Source organism: Mastigoproctus giganteus, chromosome 12 (genome assembly GCF_048544385.1).
Source record: "Mastigoproctus giganteus isolate SK-2022 chromosome 12, ASM4854438v1, whole genome shotgun sequence".
Taxonomy (NCBI): domain Eukaryota; kingdom Metazoa; phylum Arthropoda; class Arachnida; order Uropygi; family Thelyphonidae; genus Mastigoproctus; species Mastigoproctus giganteus.
In genome coordinates, this window is record NC_143586.1 from 79795810 (window position 1) to 79816875 (window position 21066).

General features: G+C 37.8%; 1 protein-coding gene across 1 annotated transcript; it reads right to left on the reverse strand.

The window, feature by feature from the left end:
- Positions 1-13401: 13401 nt before the first annotated feature.
- Positions 13402-20508, reverse strand: Eh (Eclosion hormone). The gene is made up of 2 exons (XM_090385818.1): positions 20485-20508; positions 13402-13659 (listed from the first exon to the last, which is right to left on the reverse strand). Exons 1-2 carry the CDS (start codon positions 20488-20490, stop codon positions 13402-13404), a joined length of 264 nt encoding a protein of 87 aa, XP_090241944.1. The 5' UTR covers positions 20491-20508.
- Positions 20509-21066: the final 558 nt, after the last annotated feature.

Consider the following 21066-nt stretch of genomic DNA (forward strand, 5'->3'; position numbering starts at 1 on the left):
TAGAAGTTACGTTTAAAAGTTTATTTTTGGAAATGTGATCCTTATGTTTATCAATCCTATTTAGTGTGGCCTGCGTGTCACCTGTGTAATGTATTGTAAAATATTATGAACTAAATAGAAATTCCATTTTTGGCAAAACTCTTTTTTTCTGAAGTTATGTTTAAACAAGCAGAAGTGCAAGCGTTATGGTAGTTATTAAACACATTTTTGCTTCAGAACGTACGAGATTAACAGATTGCTAGCGGAAAATATAATTAAGAAATATAGGACAGTTGTTCAAAACGTAGCGCAGTGCATTGTGCATGCGCTCAGAGCATGAACCACGTGGAAGTTGGCCTCGGGAAATGGTTGTAAGGTGAGGTGAGGTAAGGTGTATTTAGTGTCATACGGCACCAGGGGTTTCCCCCATCTCCGTGTTGCTTTCATTGTGGGTGTACCAGTTCACTGGGAAATGCCAGAGATTTAAAAGTGTGTGGGCTTTGTATCTGTGTGATGTCGTGTACCGTTGTTCATCTGGTCGTTTAGCCGCTGGACCCCTGCTGAGGCCCAACGTTGCCCCACCTTCGCCCCGTGGAGGCAGACCAGGAACCCAGTAGTTTTAGTTTCACTCTGGCAGGTCCTGCCACCTAATTTCCTGAGATTTCAGAGGCTAGGACCTAAAAAAAAAAAAAAAAAAAAACGCGCGCGCTCTTTTATATGCACGTACGTACAGACAGAGACATATATCCATCATCGTCGGTTTGATGATCGTTAGGTGAGGGGGGATAATGCTTGCATAATAAAAGCCGAAAGAATGGGCGAACGGGAATTTTGACATAATTAAGATTTTGTGTGTGGGACATTCGCTAGCATAAAGATAGAGTGGGTGGGAGACTGAAGGCTGGGGGAGTTAAGGCAGAAATATGGGGATGATAGAGTAGGCAACCCCAGAAGTCAGTGAGGCATGCCCATGCCTCACCAGGAGAAAGTAGGGGGCGCCGGGGGGACCGTCCCACCACCGGCGCAGGGGAGGGGGTGGAAAGGCACCAGGCAAGGGAGCCCGGTGAGCTGAAGAACAGATGTTCTTTGGTTATAATGGTAGTGGGTTGTGGGCTGCGGCCATTTGGTTTCTCCTCGTCCTCCTCCTCGTGAACAGTGCCTGTGCATAATCCGAGAAGGCTTGATACTCCTCCTTCGTGTCTAGGAGGTGATGTTCTTGTCCCTGTGGTAAGTAGTGGATTCTTGTGAGTAAAACACCACGTAGGTCTTCAGTCATACATTAGGTGCTGCCAGCTCTCCAGCCCCCCGCAAGTGCAAGTTGGATCAACCTGGATCCCAAGTAGAGACAGTTTGGCATTAATAGCTCCGTGTCCAGTTAAGAGGTACGTTACTTGTAGACCTGGGGAGAACCAGTTGGGTGAGGTTGGGTAATTTTGTTCAATATTGGGTAGAAATTTCTTTGTGATCTCTCCCTTTTGAGAGTTGCTCCACCTTTCCTGCCATGCCTGCTGCAGGTGAGTTTGTATCCGCTTCTTTTCCACATTTCTGTTGCTGGCTAGGTCAATAGTGAACCCCAGAAAAGTCTGTGGGGTGCCTTTGTCTAGGTAGTATAGTAGGCCGCGTTGTATGATTTCTAGGTCTAGCGGGAGAGTGCCTGCGAGCACTTGCAGGGCGTGGGTGCTCACCGTGCGGCAAGCGCGAGTGATAGTTAGGAGGATGGATCTGTGAATTTGGTCCGTGATACGTCTGTTTACTGCTGTTGTAGTTTTTTGAAACCATGCACCAGATGCGTAGGTGACGATCGGGGTGAAGATAGCTTTGTAGAACAGTTTGAGGACTCGCTTTTTCAAGCCCCATTCTTTACGCGTGACCCTGGCAACCATGGCTGCGTAGCGTCTTATTTTTTTACGGAGATATTTCAGATGGTCCTGAAATGACAGGTTTTGGTCCAATATCACGCCTAGGTATTTCAGTTGGTTGGAGAATTTGATTGTTTCCCGCCCAATTTTTATTTGCGGAGGCCGCCTAAGATCAAGGCGTCCCTTTAGTAGGATGGAGTTTGTTTTTGTGGAGGATATTTTGAGTTGATTTCGGTTTGCCCATTCTTGGAGAGTGGTCAGGGCCCGATTTGCGAGGACCTCTAACGCAGCTCTTGAGTTTGCCTGTATCGTCAGAATGAGGTCGTCCGCGAATGCCTGAGATTGTACTTCATTGAGATCGATGTTAAGAAAGGTGTCCAAGACAATATTCCACAGTAGTGGGCCAAGGACCGAACCTTGAGGGCAGCCCCGATGGACATGCCTGGAGAGTGTGCCATAGGGGGCGGTGACTTTGATGGTTCTGTTGCTTAGGTAACTTTTGATGGTGTTATAGAGGTTTTCCGGCATGTTGGCTTCGCGCAACCTCGCCAGGACGCTCGGCCACCAAAGTGAGTCGAACGCCCCAGCGAAGTCGACGGCTATCACTAGGAAGTACTTTGTATTACATCTGTTTACCTTGGTCAGGAGGTGAGTTAAGGCATCCACGGCGGAGGTTCCCCGTCTGAAGCCGAATTGGTTTGCTGAGGCCAGGCCTGCCTCATCATAGTAATGTTGGATCCGTGTGTAAAGTAGTCGTTCAAATAGCTTACTGATAACTGTCAAAAGTGCAATGGGCCGATAGGAGTCTGGAAGGTGTGGTGGCTTTGTTGGATTGGTTGTATGGTTCCTTCTCCGGGAAACTTAGGTTTTTCATCCATAAAACAAGTATCACGACCATATAACACACGCAGTTTAAAGACAATACGCTGACACCTCTTGGTCTAGCTGCCTTGGAGAGAAATAAAACAACAATAGCAGCATCAGTTTTTATGAAGCAACGTCGTTTCACTAAAAAGTATAAGTGGGTGCTGTGCGGCGGTGCTCTGAATTATGTTTATGAAGCCTGATCAGGACCACTGAACAAAGATTGAAATTGTACGAAGGCGAAACACAAGGAAATATTTCTTTTGGTTTCCAGCAAGCACACAAATATGATGTTAATAAAGGTAAAACCAAGTATGATGTATTCAAGCCCAAGTTCTCCTCTTCCAAAGAACCGGTGAATGTGATTGCTGATTTTTGCATACTACTTCGATCTCATCATTCTGTGTCCTGCTGTTCCACAAGTGAGCGCTTTAAATGCCACGACTATTGTCCATTGCTGGAGTAGAACATAATCATCTTTTTTGGCAATGCGAAACCTTGAGCACCCCCTTTTCTCTTCTCCGGATACAAAACCTTGTCACTTTGATTTATTCCACATGATGACACCATTCAGAGGTCAGGTGCCTTCTGACAAAATAAGATTTACTAAAAGCAGTGAGGAATTTCCTCGTCTTTTTTCAACAAAATCAGGCTTCTGATGGTATCAGATGCCTCCTGCCTGTTTGAGATCGCTGTTGTACAGATTACTTTGAGGGAATATAACCATGAAATAATTACAGATAAAGGTTGTTAGGATAAGAGGAGTTTGTTCTTTACGAGTTTCTCAACTTTAGCTAATGGGATCTTCTTGACTCAGCTAACGAACTTGTATCCTAACGAGAAATAGACCAAGTACTATTTGATAAACTTAACCCCAAAAACTACGAATCCCGACTCCTCCTTATATTCACAAAGAAAACCTTCCTATTAGATTCATTGTCAGCGGTAATAGTCACCCAGGGCAGGAAATACCTACGTCATTGGACTGCCTGTTATCCAATATAAGCTAGAACTTTAAAGAACTCTGAAGCTATCCAAACTCCTCAACATTCGATGTTTTAACAGCGTATTAGAGTTAGTCTCGATATTGATGCATTGTTTTCTAATGTTCTGCCCAAGAAGCAAAACTATGTATGCCCGACCTGATAGGGGACGATATGTAAAGGGGAGACTATATGTCCCCTGACTGAACAAGACAGTTTTGATTTAAAAGCCCTTTCACTTGGCTAAGCCTACTTTAGCTTAGTCGATGAGTTTTACATACAGACGAAAAGTCTTAACATCGGGGACCCCATCTCCTTGCTTAGATTTTTTTACTTAATCTCGAGAATTCCCCTTACCCAAGCGAATTTCCTCACTCCAATTAAGCTATGGGTCAGATTCATAGATAATATTCTATTGATCTGCAGCCATGGAGGCTGAAAAACATATTTATCATACGAACAGCCAGCACCAAGACATGAAATTCAAACTTGAAATTGAAATAAATGACTCCTTTCTGCTTCTTAGACATAAACCCGCGGACATAGGCACCTTCTAAAATTTTAAAACTGCCCATCCGCACAACCCAAAATCAGTGATAGTAAAACGTGTAACCTTTGAGGACTCTCTGGACTTTCCAGTGATTAGACTTAGAACAAGAATTTGCTACCGTTAAGGATTGTCGTCTCGGATAGCACAATGGTTATAATCACAATTGTCCTTCCCATAGCACTGGAAAATGCTCGGCTTCGAAACCCGTCATTGACACGAAGAACTTTCACGAGCTCTTTCATTCCGCAGCTGAGTTTTGTTCTCAAGCGAAGATAGCAAAGTTCTCCCCTCCGGAAAGTGGGGTTTTTATTTCAGCATAACAGGCAAACCGACCAGATAACGCACACTATTTTCAGACATTATGTACATGGGCAGATGAAGTTGTTCTAGGGTAATCCTAATATGAAAGGTTCCTTTTTTTTTTTTTTTTTTCCTACCATCAGGCATTCAATGCCTGATGGTAGGAAGAAGAAAAAAATAATAAATACCCTTAAAAATAACGCAGTGTTCGAAATTTCCTCTTGAATTCAACAACAGCAGCAGCAAAATCATTAATTGTTACATTGGCGCAAAAAAAAATCTTAAAATTAAAACTGTGTAATTTACATAGAATTATTATTATACTTACATTGTATAATACAAGAAAATACTGTAGAATAGTAAGCATTTCTTCAATATCATAGTCTTCGAAATATATACATACACTCAGTGATCACTAGATTGTGACCACCCCATCCGTAATGGACTACACCACATAACTCCCAGTATAGAAAGCCGAAAACGAAGTTTCCAAATGGCATGACTGTGGGAGCTCGTGCGTCAGGTGCGTCCATATCGGAAACGGGCACGCCTTGTCGGTTTCTCACGGTCCACTCTGGTTAAGATGTAAAAGGAATGGTGTCGAATGGGTCAAACCACCTCTCGCCAGTAGAACTGTAAAGGATTACTCAAGGTGGATGTTCATGGTGAGTGAAGAATGTTGCGCATTGTGTACGGGCTGACTGTTGACAGCAGACATCGCAAAGCAACATGGGGAATGCAAGAACAATATTCCAAATGACAATGCGCTTTACACCCAGGCTTATGGGGTTCCGCAGCAGATGGCCCCCCCAAGAGACACCCCTCTTCATATCGCTGATCACCGTCGGCGGCGAACGCTGCATCAACAACACGACACTGGAAGACTGGAAACAAGTGTGCTGGTCGGATGAGTCCAAATATCTGGTGCGACACGCCGAATGACGCCTTCGTGTGTGGCGCAAGCAACCCGAATCCCTGGACCCATCGTGCATGGTGCCCACTATTCAGGAAGGTGGCGGCGGTTGTATAAAATGACGCATGTTTCGCTGGCAAGAACTAGCACTCTTGGTGCGTATAGACCAACATTTCACTGGTAAGGTCAACCAGCAGCTCTTAGCCACGTTGCATTTTTTCCCGGACAGAAAAGGGATTTTTCAAGACGGTAACGCGCCGTGTCATCGGTGCCGTACTGTGCACGGATGGTTCGAGGAATGCAGTGAAGATATCACCCATCTTGATGGGCCTCCAAATTCGCTGGCATAAATCTATTTGAATACCTGTGGGATGTTTTGAAACGGGAAGTGAGCCGTACGGACACGCAACCGTCATCTATTCTGACACTCTGGAAAGCCATGCAGGCAGATCCCTACGAACGTTTTCAAATATCCAGTGGAGTCAATGCCTAGGCGAATAGCGGCTGCGAACGGTGGCCCAACACGGTATTAGGTAGGTGGTCACAATTCAGTGATCACTAATTTATATTTCAGTAATAAAACAACATCTAATTTTCAAAGAATCGTTCAATCTCGTGGTCATTTAGAATATCATCCAAACTATGAAAATGGCTTGAGATATTCGAAATTCATTAAAGAAATACAATTAAATGAAGATTAATTTTGTTGAGAAGATACTGTACATGGCTTAACGCACCAATTCGGAATGTAGTTATGAAATCTCAGAGATATATTACAGAAAGATTGGAAAACAAGAGTAAAAGGTGCACTCATCGTGTGTCACGATTTCATGAGTTGTGATCAATCTGGATATTTGCAATCGATCCAAGGTATTATCTATGCGTTTAAGCGAAAATATTAATTTATTACCATTCATGTTATATTTACATCCACACGCTAGTGAAAGATAAATTGAGCTGCAGAAACTACCTCTTAATACTTTAGGTCTTGATTTACCACCAGATATCATAATAAGTTGGGATTATAATCACCAAAGAACGGCTTACCGAATTTCATGACTAGAGTAACAAGGTCATTAGTAAACTCGTGACCAAGCATTATTACACACAGCACGACAACCATACAGTACATTTCGCATAAGGACATCATTATTGAGGATGGTGTTTTATTTTGTAATGAAGCGGAAGATCCTCAAACTGTCACCAACATCATTCCACCTGATCACAGGGAACAATTTAACATCGCAGATAACCTTGCAGGAGCAAATATTCGTAAAATCGTACTGGAGTTAGGAATTTCCTCGAGGCAAATTGGAATTGAAGAAAGTAAGAGACGGAATATCTTAATAATACAATAGACAGATGAAAATGTTCCTATTGAATTAAATATGGTTTAAATAGAAATATTCAAATTATGCAAACTATTCATCCAAAATCAAGCAAGATCTTCTTAATATATCTCACTTTTGAAGTCTCTTTTGCGGTACCCAGCAATCATATTATGAGAAGTTACCTGATCTGGTAGGCGAGCCCTCGCGAGTAGCAGCGTTGGCATAATCGCCGTCCTCCCCACACCGGACGGGAAAGACCTGAGTTCGAATTCCGTCAATCACGCGAAGAATTTTTAAGCGCCTTTTCCACAACATGGCTGAGTTAGTTGGTCTCAGGTGAGGGTTGAATGGTTTTTTTCTTACGAAAACTCGAGTTTTTCCTCCAGCAAACAGCAAATCGACTACAGACCACCACATGCAATTTACAGAAATATTATATACGGCTCAATATGGTCTAAGTGGATGATGTCCTTAAAACCCAACAAGTGATAGGTGTGATTGCGTCTTTATGTGTTACTGTGGCCCTTTGCATTGCTTCATGAAGGTTTGTCTGAAATCTGTTTTAAAAGTGACATAATACATCATCTTCTCGGATGAGAGCTACTCTAACATCTAACAGTACTTCATAGATTCAATAGAATCACTTTTTCTCTGAACGATTTATTTTTATGAGATACTGTTAAAGGTATATTTTTTTTATTTCATTTGCCAAATTAATTAATCTATTTAATGACATCCTGAATAAACTATTTGCTTTAGGTTTTCTCGACGATTTTACCATTACTCAGAATCCCTCTTCACTTCCCTTTTTTCCTATCAGCTATCGAAAACCCAAGTTTTTTTTCCCTCGATGTTTGCTGTATAAATCAACTTTAAATGCAGCCTTTCGAAAGCAAGAATTGTTCATCACACAATAAAAATTCTATTCCCAAAGTGACTTTATTCCGCGTTAATTGTCTTTAAGTACTTGCACGAAATTTAAAGTGTTTACACCATGGAAAGAAATTATCATCAGACAAAGTAAACGACTACTCTCATCACATTAGGACAATTTCGCTTGATAAGGGTGTAATGTTTGAACTTCAAATGCCATTTTTTATTATTAGAATAAAAAGAAGATAAAATCGACTAGTTTGGTGCACTTACTACTATTCGAGTCTTCACCATTGAAGGCTCGAATAGTCGTAAGAAGATAACTTTAATATTGGCAACATTTCAGACGAGTCACCAAGAATTTTCATGGAGAAGGGGAATCAAAGTCGAAATAAAATAAATTAGCAATTACTTGATATCTGAGGTGACAATTTTCCAGATCGAATATTATGTCGACAGCCATAATTTATCTAAACGTGTCGGACCAAACCAAAAATTGTCTTTTAGAAGTGGGTACTTCTCAGAACCAGACGTTTGGCCTCCCAAATGACCCTGAGTTTAAGAGAATCCCGGATAAACACCGGGATTCTCATTTCCAACACAATCATCTTGAATTTGGAATTTAATGCAAGCATTATTATATACGAGTTCAGTGAGGAATTCTTATTTTTCGAAATAATGAGATCATTTATAAGGACAACATACAGAGGTTATTTAAATAATGCATTGCTCCCTCTGTTGAAGACATGGGATATTAGAAAATATACCTCTGTGGCTGATTCGGTTGGTTTTTGGACGGTTTTAGGCGCATCAGCAACTTAGACCATATGTCTGTAAATTGGATGTTCTGTGATCGATTTCCTGTTGCGCGGCTTTTTCCCTGAAACCTCAGTTTCCGGAAAAATGTTACCCTATCCAAAGATCGGCTAACTCAGCCACATTGTGAAAAAACAAATAACAATTCCTCGTGTCATTGATGGATTCGAACTCATGTCTTTTCCACCTGGTGTGGGACGGTGATTACACCAACGGTGCTATCAACGAGGGTGTGGGGTGTGGTTGATTAATCGAAAGATTTCATTAGTGTCCGAAAGTAAAAGCATACATTGTTTTTTTTTTTCCTTTTCTTTGGTGTCTAAACCTCGGGTTGGAGATTTTGATTACAATCGCAGTTTGGAAAAGTCCTAGTTTCAAATTCCGTGTTCTATAATTTTTTTAGACGTTAATTGTTCTAGGCAGAGATTGCAAGGGTTCTCCCTTCCAATGCATGCAATTTACAGACACAATATATCCTCATAGTCTTAGTTGCATTGGCGCAAAATCAAACAACTATAAATCAGTATTTCTCTTTTAAGTTGCATTATAGGCTGAGTACAAAAAAGTAATAAATAAAGATTTCTGAATTTTGTGTGAATTTTATTACGAAGTGCTGAATTTTATTACGTTAAACGAGTTGTAAACAGATCTGAAGTTGAATTAATAATGTATCCCATTTTCCAGCTTTAGAAGTAATTTAACCTTGAAAGTTATAACGCAACTTTTTCTTTAAATTCGAATCTTACAGATGTAGCTACATTTGTACAAAAGCACTCACTACTCTTTGGAAAAGAGGGGGCGAGCACCTGATTTAAATAATCCCTAGTGAACTAGTCGCTAAGTACCAGCTCACTATGTAAGCTGGTACTTAGCGACTTCTTGAAAACTGAAAACTGCTGTGAGTGTGTGGTTTGCCGAATAAACGAATCATGTCGCTCTGACGGTCATATCGCCAAAGAAATTATGGTAATGCTATTCATATATATGCAAGTGTATATCTCAAGGGCTTGTGTCCGTTTTAATCAACAGTACCTTTACCTCCTTGGATGATTCTGTTTTACCCTGACGAACAAAACATCAAAACACATTTTATGAAACTACCAATTCTATTCCATACGGGGTGAAACATTCTTGTCGGTAAGCTAGCTAGTGATAATGAAATGAAAGACTTCAAAGCAGAGACCGGAGATAGAGACCGCTAAGCAATAAACAAAGATGCTGTAACTCCTTCAGCGAATATTTATCCATCCATTCACCATGGAAACTGTTTCTGTACGAATGCCGTCCCACGAACCACATTATTTGTCGTGAACTTTAAAGTAATCTGTTTTTATAGCAATCCCAAACAATAAAAGTTGTACTGGAGATGAATTAGGAGCTCAAAAGCCCAGAGAAACTTCTTGACTTGATCTGAGTTCACGAAATATACGGTGGAGAGTAAGTAAGAAAGTCAGTAACATCAGTTGCTGTCGTAACTACTGATGTACCTCATTTTTAATCTTCGAAATAACAACACCAAACTATTGCTATTTGGGTTGAAATGTTCAAGACGTTCAGGTCATTTTCTTGCTTATTTCTTTTTCTTTTTTTGTGACGTACATACTGACTCTCTCTAGTACTCTTCTCTCAAATACTCTTCCGTCAAAGATTTGGCACAAGTACATGTTTTTCTTGATTTCTTAAATTTTACGTACCTTATTCTGTTTAATAATGTGCTATTCAGTTCATTAACTGGCAGAATTTTAATTTTATATCGTTCAACAAGAAAAGTCAATTTGATAAGTTAAGAGAATGAAGAAAAAATTATGAAATGTTTGCTGCATGTGCCTTAACTGTCTTAAAAATGAAGAATAGCAACTGTAGGCAATGCAGCCTGAGTTCGAATACCATTTCTAAGGGAGTTTTTCTCTGCTTTTTATTTTTTTCATGATTAGTACAATGAATTAAATAGATGTCATTTGAAAAAAGAGATTTCCTTTCATTTCGTTGATTAAAAATAAGAAACAATATAAAAGGAATACAGTTTTGGTCCCTGTTTTTCAATGTAAGTGAATAAAGTGAAAGTTTCAGAAACTTATTGGTCTACTAGAATAAAAAGATTTATATTAAATATATTGGCAATCTATTACCGAAAAGATCGAGTACGTCGATAAGCTGAGTTAGTCGATCTCGGGAAGTTCTGGTTTTTCATCCAACAAACAGCAAACTGACCAAATGATGCCTTGTCAGTTAAACAAGAAGCAGAATATTCTTTAATGAAAGAAAACACGAAGTTAGAAATTTGGTTCATGAAAGATGGTAGTAATTAAAATGTCTCCCTTTGAAAGCTTGCAAACGGAGTCGCACAGACCTGAACTTTAGATAGACAATTAGATTGTCATGTGGAAAGGAATGACACGAAAGAAATTAATTCTGTAAAACTCCATTAGGAGAAATGGAGTTGTATAGAACAATTATGAAAATTATACTCCGATGGAAGAGCTTAAGAAGAGATAATTTTGTCTGAAGTTAAATAAATAAATCATCAGATATTTTTAAATAATCAGGGATTTTTTTCCATATCACTTCTTTCCACACTGCCTGTCTATTCATTCTCAATTTCTGCTCTGCAAAGTGAAGTAAAAAAGTTCATTGGCTTTTACTTTAATTATATATATTATAAGAAAGATAATATTTACAATATAAAGTAATCTGACTTTACAGTATTTGTGTATTTACGGAGAAGAAGCTGTGGTTCTTCGTGCGCCTTTTATTGTCTTGATAAAGCAGAACACTAACTAAATTATTGTTCATAAAATGTCCTTTTTTTACGACTATGTGGTGCTACATAAATATCGCTCTCTTGTTTATCTTGTAGTACCGCGTTGCAATTTAATTGTAAATCTGTGAACAGTTTCAGGTAGTAAGTTGACTAAAATATATGTGGGTTTTAATAACACTTTTTTATTTAGTGACTACACTTTCACTCACAGTGAGAGAGAGATTCTACTTCGGAAACTTTACGAGTTTTGTTAACTTAATCTGCTCTGACGAGCGCAAATCAAGTAGTTCGGAAAAATCGACAAGCTACACAGTTCGTTGCAAGATCAGATTTTTTTAGTCATGTAAGGTAACTGAAGTAAATAAAGTAGTTGCCTTAAAACCACTTTGAGAAGACTGGAATGTGAAGGCAAACAGAGAGGCACACGTAACCCATGGAAACTGAAAGCGAAAGAAAACTATCATTCCAGCCAATGGTTCCAAGTAATACTGTCAGTTAGTGTTCAGAAAATTTCTGATAAAGACGAAAATCTTCTCAAGTGTAGGCCAATTTGATATAAAAGCTACAAGCATGTGTTGTAACTAGAAAGCTCTCTTATTTAGTAATGGGACTTGCCAGAGGCGAGGGACACAAGTTGATTTGCTCATGTAAAAAGCTTTCCAAAACGATTCGACCTTTATGTAAAATAAAACGACTGCTAAGCCATGATTTGTAGCGTCTTTATGTACATGTCTGGCAGCTGATTTTGTAGCAGAAGAAATGCATAGACGTCCTCCATAACTCCATTGCTATTATTTTATTTTATTTGGTACTCTACCAAGGTCGTACAACTTTTCTGAAAGTGAGGATCAGACAGACAAAATCAATTTCGTTCATGCTTGATTTCATGTTTGTTGATAAATATGGTTAAAATTTGGTTTAAAATACCACTTTAAAAAATAATTTAAAAAAGGAAGAAGTAATTTATAGTATAAGTGTTAGTATTATTAGTAGTGGCAAAAAGATACAAGAAAGAAAAAAAAAACCCTTCATTTTCCCATCCCTTCTAATAATTTGTCCAATTCTTCCTTAAATCTTCTTCTACAACAAAGTTGGTAGTTTTTTTTTGTTTTTTTTTCTAGCAATCAATCGGTCTCTGGCTGAAAGCAAATCTCCGCATATCTGTCCTGCAACCATCCTTCCTCAACTAAAATTTAAGTTCGTTTACGCGTGTTGTCTGAGGAGGAAGGATGCAATCAGCAATTAGCTTACTCAATATATTCAAAGCCTTAAACATCCAAATAAGAACACCTCGCACATGCCTAATTTCTAGACGCTGCAAATTGCAAAACCCAGACAGACACAAGTCTTTCTTGGTAAGAAGTGCATTTTTTGTGTTCCTGAATAATCTCGATATTCTTCTCCGCACCCATGTCCTTCGTAAAATGAGGCTTTCAGACCTGTAGAATCACTCAACGTGCAGCCTAGCCATTGCGTTATACAACAGGATAATCACCTGCTTGTTCCTGCTGGAAAAGAAGTGTCTTTATAATTGTGTGATCTTACCCTACGGTGTTGGAACGGTATAGGTTAGAATTTCCTCCAAAGAGAAGAATTTTTATAGTCTTTTATACACCGTGTTCGAGTTAGCTGGTCTTGGACGAGGATTGCATTTTTTATTGACTTCTTGGCGTCTGTGGTTCTTCCTACAGCAAAAAAAAAAAACTGGAACCGACCACAGAAACTTATTTGACTCTTGTGAATTAGGTAATTAGGTGTTGTGCGTTATTTAAAAAATACGCTTGAGCTTTAATTGCATCAGCATATTTTCTAAATAACCCAAACAACCCACTCTCAAATGTGTTACGCCTAGAATTAAAATATAAGATTTTTAAGTGTCTTGGAGGTCACCCTCAGATAATTAAACTATTTATTGATGCAACGTAAAGAATCATTACTGCTGTCACTTAAAAGAATGATCCAGCAACAGTTTCTTTAATTGCGACACAGTTTGAAATCGTTTTGGGATTGCTGTCTCGGATATTAAATTTAAGGTGCAGATTTGTAACACGTATTACTGAGAGTGAGAGTATAATTTTTATGCAAATGAGACATCACGTGACATAAATCTAGTTTATTCTCTTAGGGGATCATCAGTGAAATAATCATCAACCTTTCAACATTAATATGGAATTATTCCAGCTTAGTAAAATAGAGGGAGACACTGTCGGCATCGTTACAATCAGGTATTTCTCCTCCTCCCAACTGGATACACATCATAGCGCAACGTTGACCTTCAAAATAATCTCCGTACATCTTCTTACACTGGGCGCAGTTCTCGAGACAGAGAGACACCATGTTCAGCGATGCAGCCACGTAATCGCTGGCGATCATAACTTGCATTAAAACACAAGCGATGATGATTGTCTTGTAGAAGGATGAACTGTGATTCTGAAAGGAAATTGATTTGATTTCAGTGAAAGTTCGGTTACTTCTCATTATATTATGAAGAATCGACAATAACTTACAAACAGCAAGTTAGGTGAAAAACAAAATGTATAATTGCCAAGTAATTACAATAGACCTTCTATTATCTGGCTTTCAGTTTAACCAGGATCTCTATGGCCCTCGGAAGACAAAGCCAGTCTGAGTTGGATAACAAAAAGAAATACATGCAATCCGTTACAAGTGTTGTTTGTTTATATTTTGTAATGTTCTGGTAAATAAGCCCGTTGAATTCCTAAAGTCAGCCTCACCTAGTCATACGATTTCAGTAATCCCTCAGTTTTTTACTCTATGGTTAATTTTAATTCTCCTCCGAGTTTATTTTTTATTTTCATGTGTGTCAATCATGTTAAAACATTTCCTTTCTTTCTGTTGAACAAAAATTTCAGCTCGTCAATAAACATCAAAAATGGGGTAAAGTGTCAATTTTAAAATCTTAATGGCATTACTGGCAAGAGAATTCTGACATCTAAAGTGGATTAAGTGCAAAACTGACTATCCCAGCAACTAAGGAAAACTGCGCGCTGGTCTATCAACTAGCCATATCCGAACTTCCCATCTAATCAGTTATTGAAGAATTACAATTGCAATAACAAAATAAAAAGTATATAATTCTTCTCAAAATTTTAGGATATCTGTGGATATCTGCCCCTCCGGGTAGATATCCACAGAGGCTTCCCAAGAAGTCAGTTCTCTGATGGTTTAGCAGTACAGCAAGTACAGACATCGCGAGTACAGCAATCGGCGTCCGCACTGAATTTGTTGAGACTGATTCCTAAAAGTATATACTGTATGGTTGAGAGTTTACATTTGGTATCTTAGGGCAGTGTTCGAGTTCTCGAAACATTCTAAACGTGATTAGAGATAGTATTATGGTATTATATTTGTAAAAATAAAAATTACAGCACGACTTTTTAAGTAACTTCAAATTCAAACAAAACGAAAAATAAAAAAGTAAACAAAAGAAAAAGAAGAAAAGAAAGTGATGCCAATTAGATGAATTGTAAGATTAGTTTCCACGAATTTAATTATCTCATTATTCAAGCTTTATGCAATTTTCAATCGAAATGTCTAAATCCGATAAGAATCATATAGGTGTAAAAGTGAATGGCTTCTTTGGAAGTATGCAATCATTTCTATAGTCTTTTTTTTAATCTTTAATGTGTTAGTTAACGTTATCTCAGCATTAATGGCATTAGTATTGCTCATTAGACGATATCGTTACCATTTGAAAGAACTATTTGTTTACTTAATTCCTTAAATTCTTAAATTTCTTAAATTAATTCCTTAAATGTCTTCATAAAAAAGAAACCTTACAACAACCGCAGTATCATCTAGACTTTTTACTAAAAAAAATCTTGGATGAAGTGCCTTCATCCAAGATTTGGCATTCTGCTTGCACACCACGCCAGCCAGAATTTCTTTAGAATAAAGGAAATTAAAAATTAAAATACATATACAGTAAAATAGTGGGTTTTCGTGGAAACTTTTTTATGGGTTTAGATAAAGAAAACGTTTGTATGGATCTACATCTTTAGACATTTTTTTTTCGATAATCTTTCTAAAAGGAAGAAGCAGTTCACCAGAGTTCACTTATTTGTTCGAGTTGTATTGATTGAATGAACTGGCGTCAACTTGCCCAGTAGAAAATCCTTTTAACGATTGCGTCACCTCAACGTATAAGCAATGTCGACAGTGGGACAAACTCACCAAAAGTGAGTTTTATTTTGCACACTGATCGTCAATTCTTGTCAGATATATCAGTTAACGAAGTTATGAAGAAGGTCATCTGGAGAAACGAGAACTGTGAAACGAAATCTTAAATTGTCATGTTTATTCATTTTTTTTCTGGTGTGGGACTAATAAAATACTTGCAAAACTTTTGTATGGAGTTTTATTACCTTTATGAAGTGTTCCGTCGAAAATTTTGTCTCAGAAATTTCAAATATAATATTTTATCGGAGATAGACTTTGCTGTTCCATAAACCAAACCCGATGTAGTCCTATATTCCCATATTTCTGTCCATTGTTTCATGTCCTGACTCATAATCATTTTTCCAAATCGGGGCCTACTCCTACAATGAATTCTGGTATTGGCTTAGAACCATAGATATGGGCATTTGCCATTTTTAGCGACCAGCTTATTTGCTGATTCACATTTTTGTTTGTAGTAAAGTGCACTCTCAGCAGAAATTAAAAACTTTTTAGAGTTTTAAAATGTTTAAAAGCAGGTTATACTAACAGTGTAATGATGTATCAGTCTTGTGAAACGAAATTCTTGCAGGAAGATTTAGCTACAATGAGATTGCTTTCCATCTATAGATAACGTTTAACTTTGCACGTTTCGACCAAGCTCTTTAAGACCATTTACTGACTGACATGACACATCATATTTTGCTGCTGACATCTGTGATTTTCGCTGACATGAAATATCAAAAAAGGGAAGGCGACATGTAACCTCTAGTGCTCAGTATTAACAACCTGACGAGCACGCCAAACTCAATAATTCAGCGCTACAAAGTGAGTATAGAGGTCAGAAATGAATTCTGTTATACAAGCTCACGTATTGTTCAAAGAAATCTATTTATTTATCCTTATCAAGGCAAAATAAATATATTTTGACATACAGCTGTCAATATGAATGCTAAAATGAACAACAGACAAGTAGCGCAGTTTTATTTATTATTTCAATTTGCTTGAAAGAAGCGCCCCCTGAAAAATGACCATTTTGCTTTCTAATAACGTTTATTATTGCTGAATGTAGTTAACTGTTTATTAGAGAATTCAGATTATTCAATAGAAAATTTAGTGATCACAATATGCTAATATATATTAATAAACAGTGTTTATTAATTAATATATGCTGTAATGATTACGTAAATTAATATTAAATTCACAATTTAAATGCATGCTTCAAATTTAAGGCCTTACCGTACAATGCGGGTGGAGCCACTGCTTTGCCACAACGTATGGAAAAGGTCTGAGTTCGATTTTCCTTACTGTCCAAATTAAGAAATGCTTCCTCTACCGAAGCCACTTTTTTCTGGGCTTTTTTTTCATAGTGAACAAGTTTGTGATGACAGGATGATTACAAGGGTTCCTTCTCCCATAAAATCTGGTGTTTCATCCAGTAAAGCAGCCAAGTCGATGGAAAAATTTTAAACAACTCAGTGCAATTCAGTTTCTCTTAATTTTAACACTACTTTACACTTAACATAAAGTAGGAAGAGAGTTGTTGTTGTTGTTGTGAGCAATAGGAAGTAAATATAAAGGCAAAACACACTTTCTTCTTTCTATACTTTTCTGTGATAGCGTAGCGAAGGATTTGTTATTTGAATTTGATTAATGGAAGTCAAGAAATATAGTAGTACATACAAAGGTCCAATACGAACATCTTGCAGGCCTTCATATAATCGAATGCATTTATCGAACAGGGAATAAACAAGTTGACGCTTGTTTAATACATTTATCTAGAGAAGGCGCATGCTGTTTAGTGAACGTTCATGCGCCTGCATTAAATTCTGTGTTAACTGCAGCTAATTCTTTAAGCAAATAAAATTTACTTGCGTGCGTGTTTCGTCCACTTACTTGAGTGCTTTCTGCAATATTTTTATGATCTCCGAATGTTATAAGTAATTTCATGTTTGCATCTGTTTCATCTTCACCGTCTTTTGAATAACACTTTTCGAAATAACGCTTTTCGTTCTGCGAAGTTTATTGAACATTCTCGAGAAAACGCACACCGGAGGATGGAATAAACTGTCCTTTTGTTTACTGTTATTCCAGTAGTTGATTTGAACTTTAAGTGACGGAAATTTATCTGGACGGAATCAAAGAATTGAAGGCAGGAGAAAATAATGCCATTGTGTTTATCAAGAAAGTCTAACGTATTGTCCTAAAATTTTTGTATATAGAAATAAAGAAACTGAAAAGATTTTGGAACACCACACAACGTTCTATCACATATGAAATAAGAGCGTGAAAATCTAAACGTGAGTTTAGACTTTCACGTTCAGTAAAAACTGCTGGTTGGTAAGCCTTAGGTCTCTTGGTCTTCGCATTATCTGGCTAATCCACAGATATTTCTCAATTAAGACTGCTAACACTAGGACGGTACATTTTTTGTGGAAAATTCTAGGACTGCTTCGTTTGGCTCTCTTACTGCCATCAGTACTCTGGATCTTCGTTTCCATCATTACTTGATCTAGTTATTTATTACCTTTGATATAGACTCATTTCGATTTTGGCACAACGACAAAGAACAGAAACAATAAATTAAAACAATTAACTGTTAACTATTTAAGTTGGACCTGCTTTAGCAGTTGTAAAGTTATTCTGATCCTGAGGGGAGCTTATCGAAGTATGAAAAGAAATTTTCTTTTTGAAGATATCAATGAAAGGCTCACCACCTCCTGTGACACATTTTTGCACGTTCTTCTTCCTTTTAGCTACATATTAAATACCGATTACAGCATATATTTGACCAAGCCGACCCACGCAACTGAAAATCATGTCAAAATGTATTGAAATAAATAAAATTGGCTTTAAGGTCCCAATTGTGGGAGATCTGGAATAAGAATAATGCAATTACTGTTGGTTTCGGGTGGGGGGGGGGATTTAAAGGGAACGGAATTTAAAGTGAATTGTGCGTTAGAGTAGGTCTAGAATGCTGCAGATAAGTGAAAAAAATTCAATTGGGCAAAGAAAATTCGTTTTCAACACCGAACTACTCAGCAGAAGTTCAAGGAGCTGGGATTTCGTAGTTGTTTGCCTATAAGAAAGCCACTTCTTTCTGACAAAAATCGAAAGATTCGACTGGAGTAATGTCACCAACGCCAAAACTGGACTGTGGAACAGTAGAAGAATATTATGTGGTCTGACGAGTCTCGATATACACTTTTTTGCAACAATAATAGGCGAAAGTGTGTCGTAAACTTCATGAAGCCATGCATCAGACTGTCCTGTGTTTACCACTCAGACGGCTGGAGGTGGTATAATGGTACATAGGAATGTTCTGCTGGTACGACTGTATCTAAATATATTCTTCTGTGGTATTGGACCAACTTTTGCAGTTCTTCGGATTATGATGGATTCTTTTACGACGACAACGCAACTATCATCGTGAAAAAAAAAATGTATCTGAATGATTCTACGAACATTCCCAAGATTTCCGACATATACTCTGGCCGCCTAATTCTCCAGATCTGAATCTAACTGGGAATGTTTGGGATGTGTTAGGAAGGGCAGTCTGGCTTCACACTTCTCTGCCGACCACAGTATAGTATCTGACAAATATCCTTATAGAAGAATGGTCAAATTTGGGGCTAGAACCTGAGACACCTAGTGGAATCGATGCCACGTCATGAACAGGGCAAAACGTGGCCGGAATTACAACCCGAAAGGATATTGAATAAAGGTTTCTACTTTTTGATAAAAAGATGGGCAATAAACCTATTTTTGAAGCAATTATTAATTAAAAACAAATTAATTGGGAATGTAAATGTCGTTAATACTGCGGAGAGAGTCAAGATCCATACTGTCCAATTGTAAATGTTAATTTATCATTGACAACCTGGATGTCATTTGATTCTAATTGCTACAGTAGCAGCACTGGTTATATCCAGATGTCCAATAGTTGCAATAGTATTCAGTTTAATGCTGAATTTCAATTTGGAGATCGTGGATGTGCAGTCACATCCACGATCTCCACATTTTTATTTTTCGGACTATTTCAAAGGCGTGACACACGCACACGAACAACCTTGACATGTTGGAAGAATTTCAACTCAATATCGAATCCGAAATATGAGTGACAAATGTTCAAACACTGTGTCAAGTCTCATCAAACGTGGTGAAAACAGTTGCTGACATTTGGAAATGAAGACACTTTCAACATTTATTGTAATCTTTATTATAATCATGTTTATATTTAATGGAAATATAACATATTACACTTGTAGTAATAATTGAAATTAAACTGAAGCTTTACTATGGGTTATGTATTTTTTGAATCATCCTATACCGCTTTAAAGAAAACTAAATAAATTGAACAGATTGCACATTTTTATATATATTTCTCGAAACAATCGCCAAACTTCAGAAGGTTGTTAATTAAGTGTTTTGAACTGGAAACAGTATCCATTCAGATTAAAGAGCTACAGGCATCGGAAGTTAGACACATGGCCGTTGCTGAAAAGTGGGATACGAAAAGGAGATAACAATAATTGAGAAAGTCTCAGACAGGAGATTGCGACATACATGATTCTATACTTTTGTATAGAATCATTTCCCCACAATTCAGCAAAGAGCGAGCAGATACGTATAGGTATCGCTGTGTCCATGACTCTGTAATGCTCATAAGTGAGATATTTTCTTGTAACATATTCGTCTAGAAATCACCTAATTAACAATATTCTGTGGTTTCGCCATCTTTTCGAGGAATGTCTTGTGTACACGCATTTATTTATAATTAATAATTTGCACGCTTGCCATCTTGCCACAGGTTACCATGATTACCATGTTCACCATTCCATCTCACACTTAAACAATACAATATCGACCTACATTTCTACAGCTATCCAATTCCTCCAAGATCCTTTCTGACCATAAGTTTTCTGAGGAAAGTGGACAGTATCTAATCCACTACTCTTTAACAATTTGAATACATTCTCCTGTCTGAGAACTTTTGCAATAGATACGATATTTATAATGAACATCACGCACTAACATGGACGAGTATTACCAACACAATTTATCGTTAGATACACTTACCGTCATCGTGGAAGGTCGTTTGTATCCAGCAAGACCACTTTCCTCCAAGTGATTCTGACACGGGTTTTATAGGATTTGGTTTCCACATAGTGCTCTCTCTCTCTGCTAATGAAAACAACTGGACATCCCGAAAAGTTAGCACGTGACTCTCATTAGCACTCCGATTTTTTCTTTTAGGAGATTGTTTTAAACACCTGCTGTCTCTTCGACACTGAGGCGCAGTTCACTTAAGGAAAAGGCATTTTCGTTCTTCTGGGCACTGAAGGGGGCCTTTTTCTTCAAGTAAATTCCTGAAATTGCACTAATCCAAAAGTTATTGATGTTCTCAATAATGTGACACTCGCAACCGTTATTAATAATAATAATACATTCGAAATTTAAGGCTAAAAACAGTACATATAACTAAATGTATTATATAGCAAATGGTGGCAAAATAACATCGTACAAACCGCACCTGAAAAACTGTAACAACGAATAAATATAATTTAATAATCGTGAGATATAAAAACGGAAATAAACTGACCAATGGCGGTTGAACATTCGATGACCAACCGCCACTTTTATTTTAAGAAATTAATAATA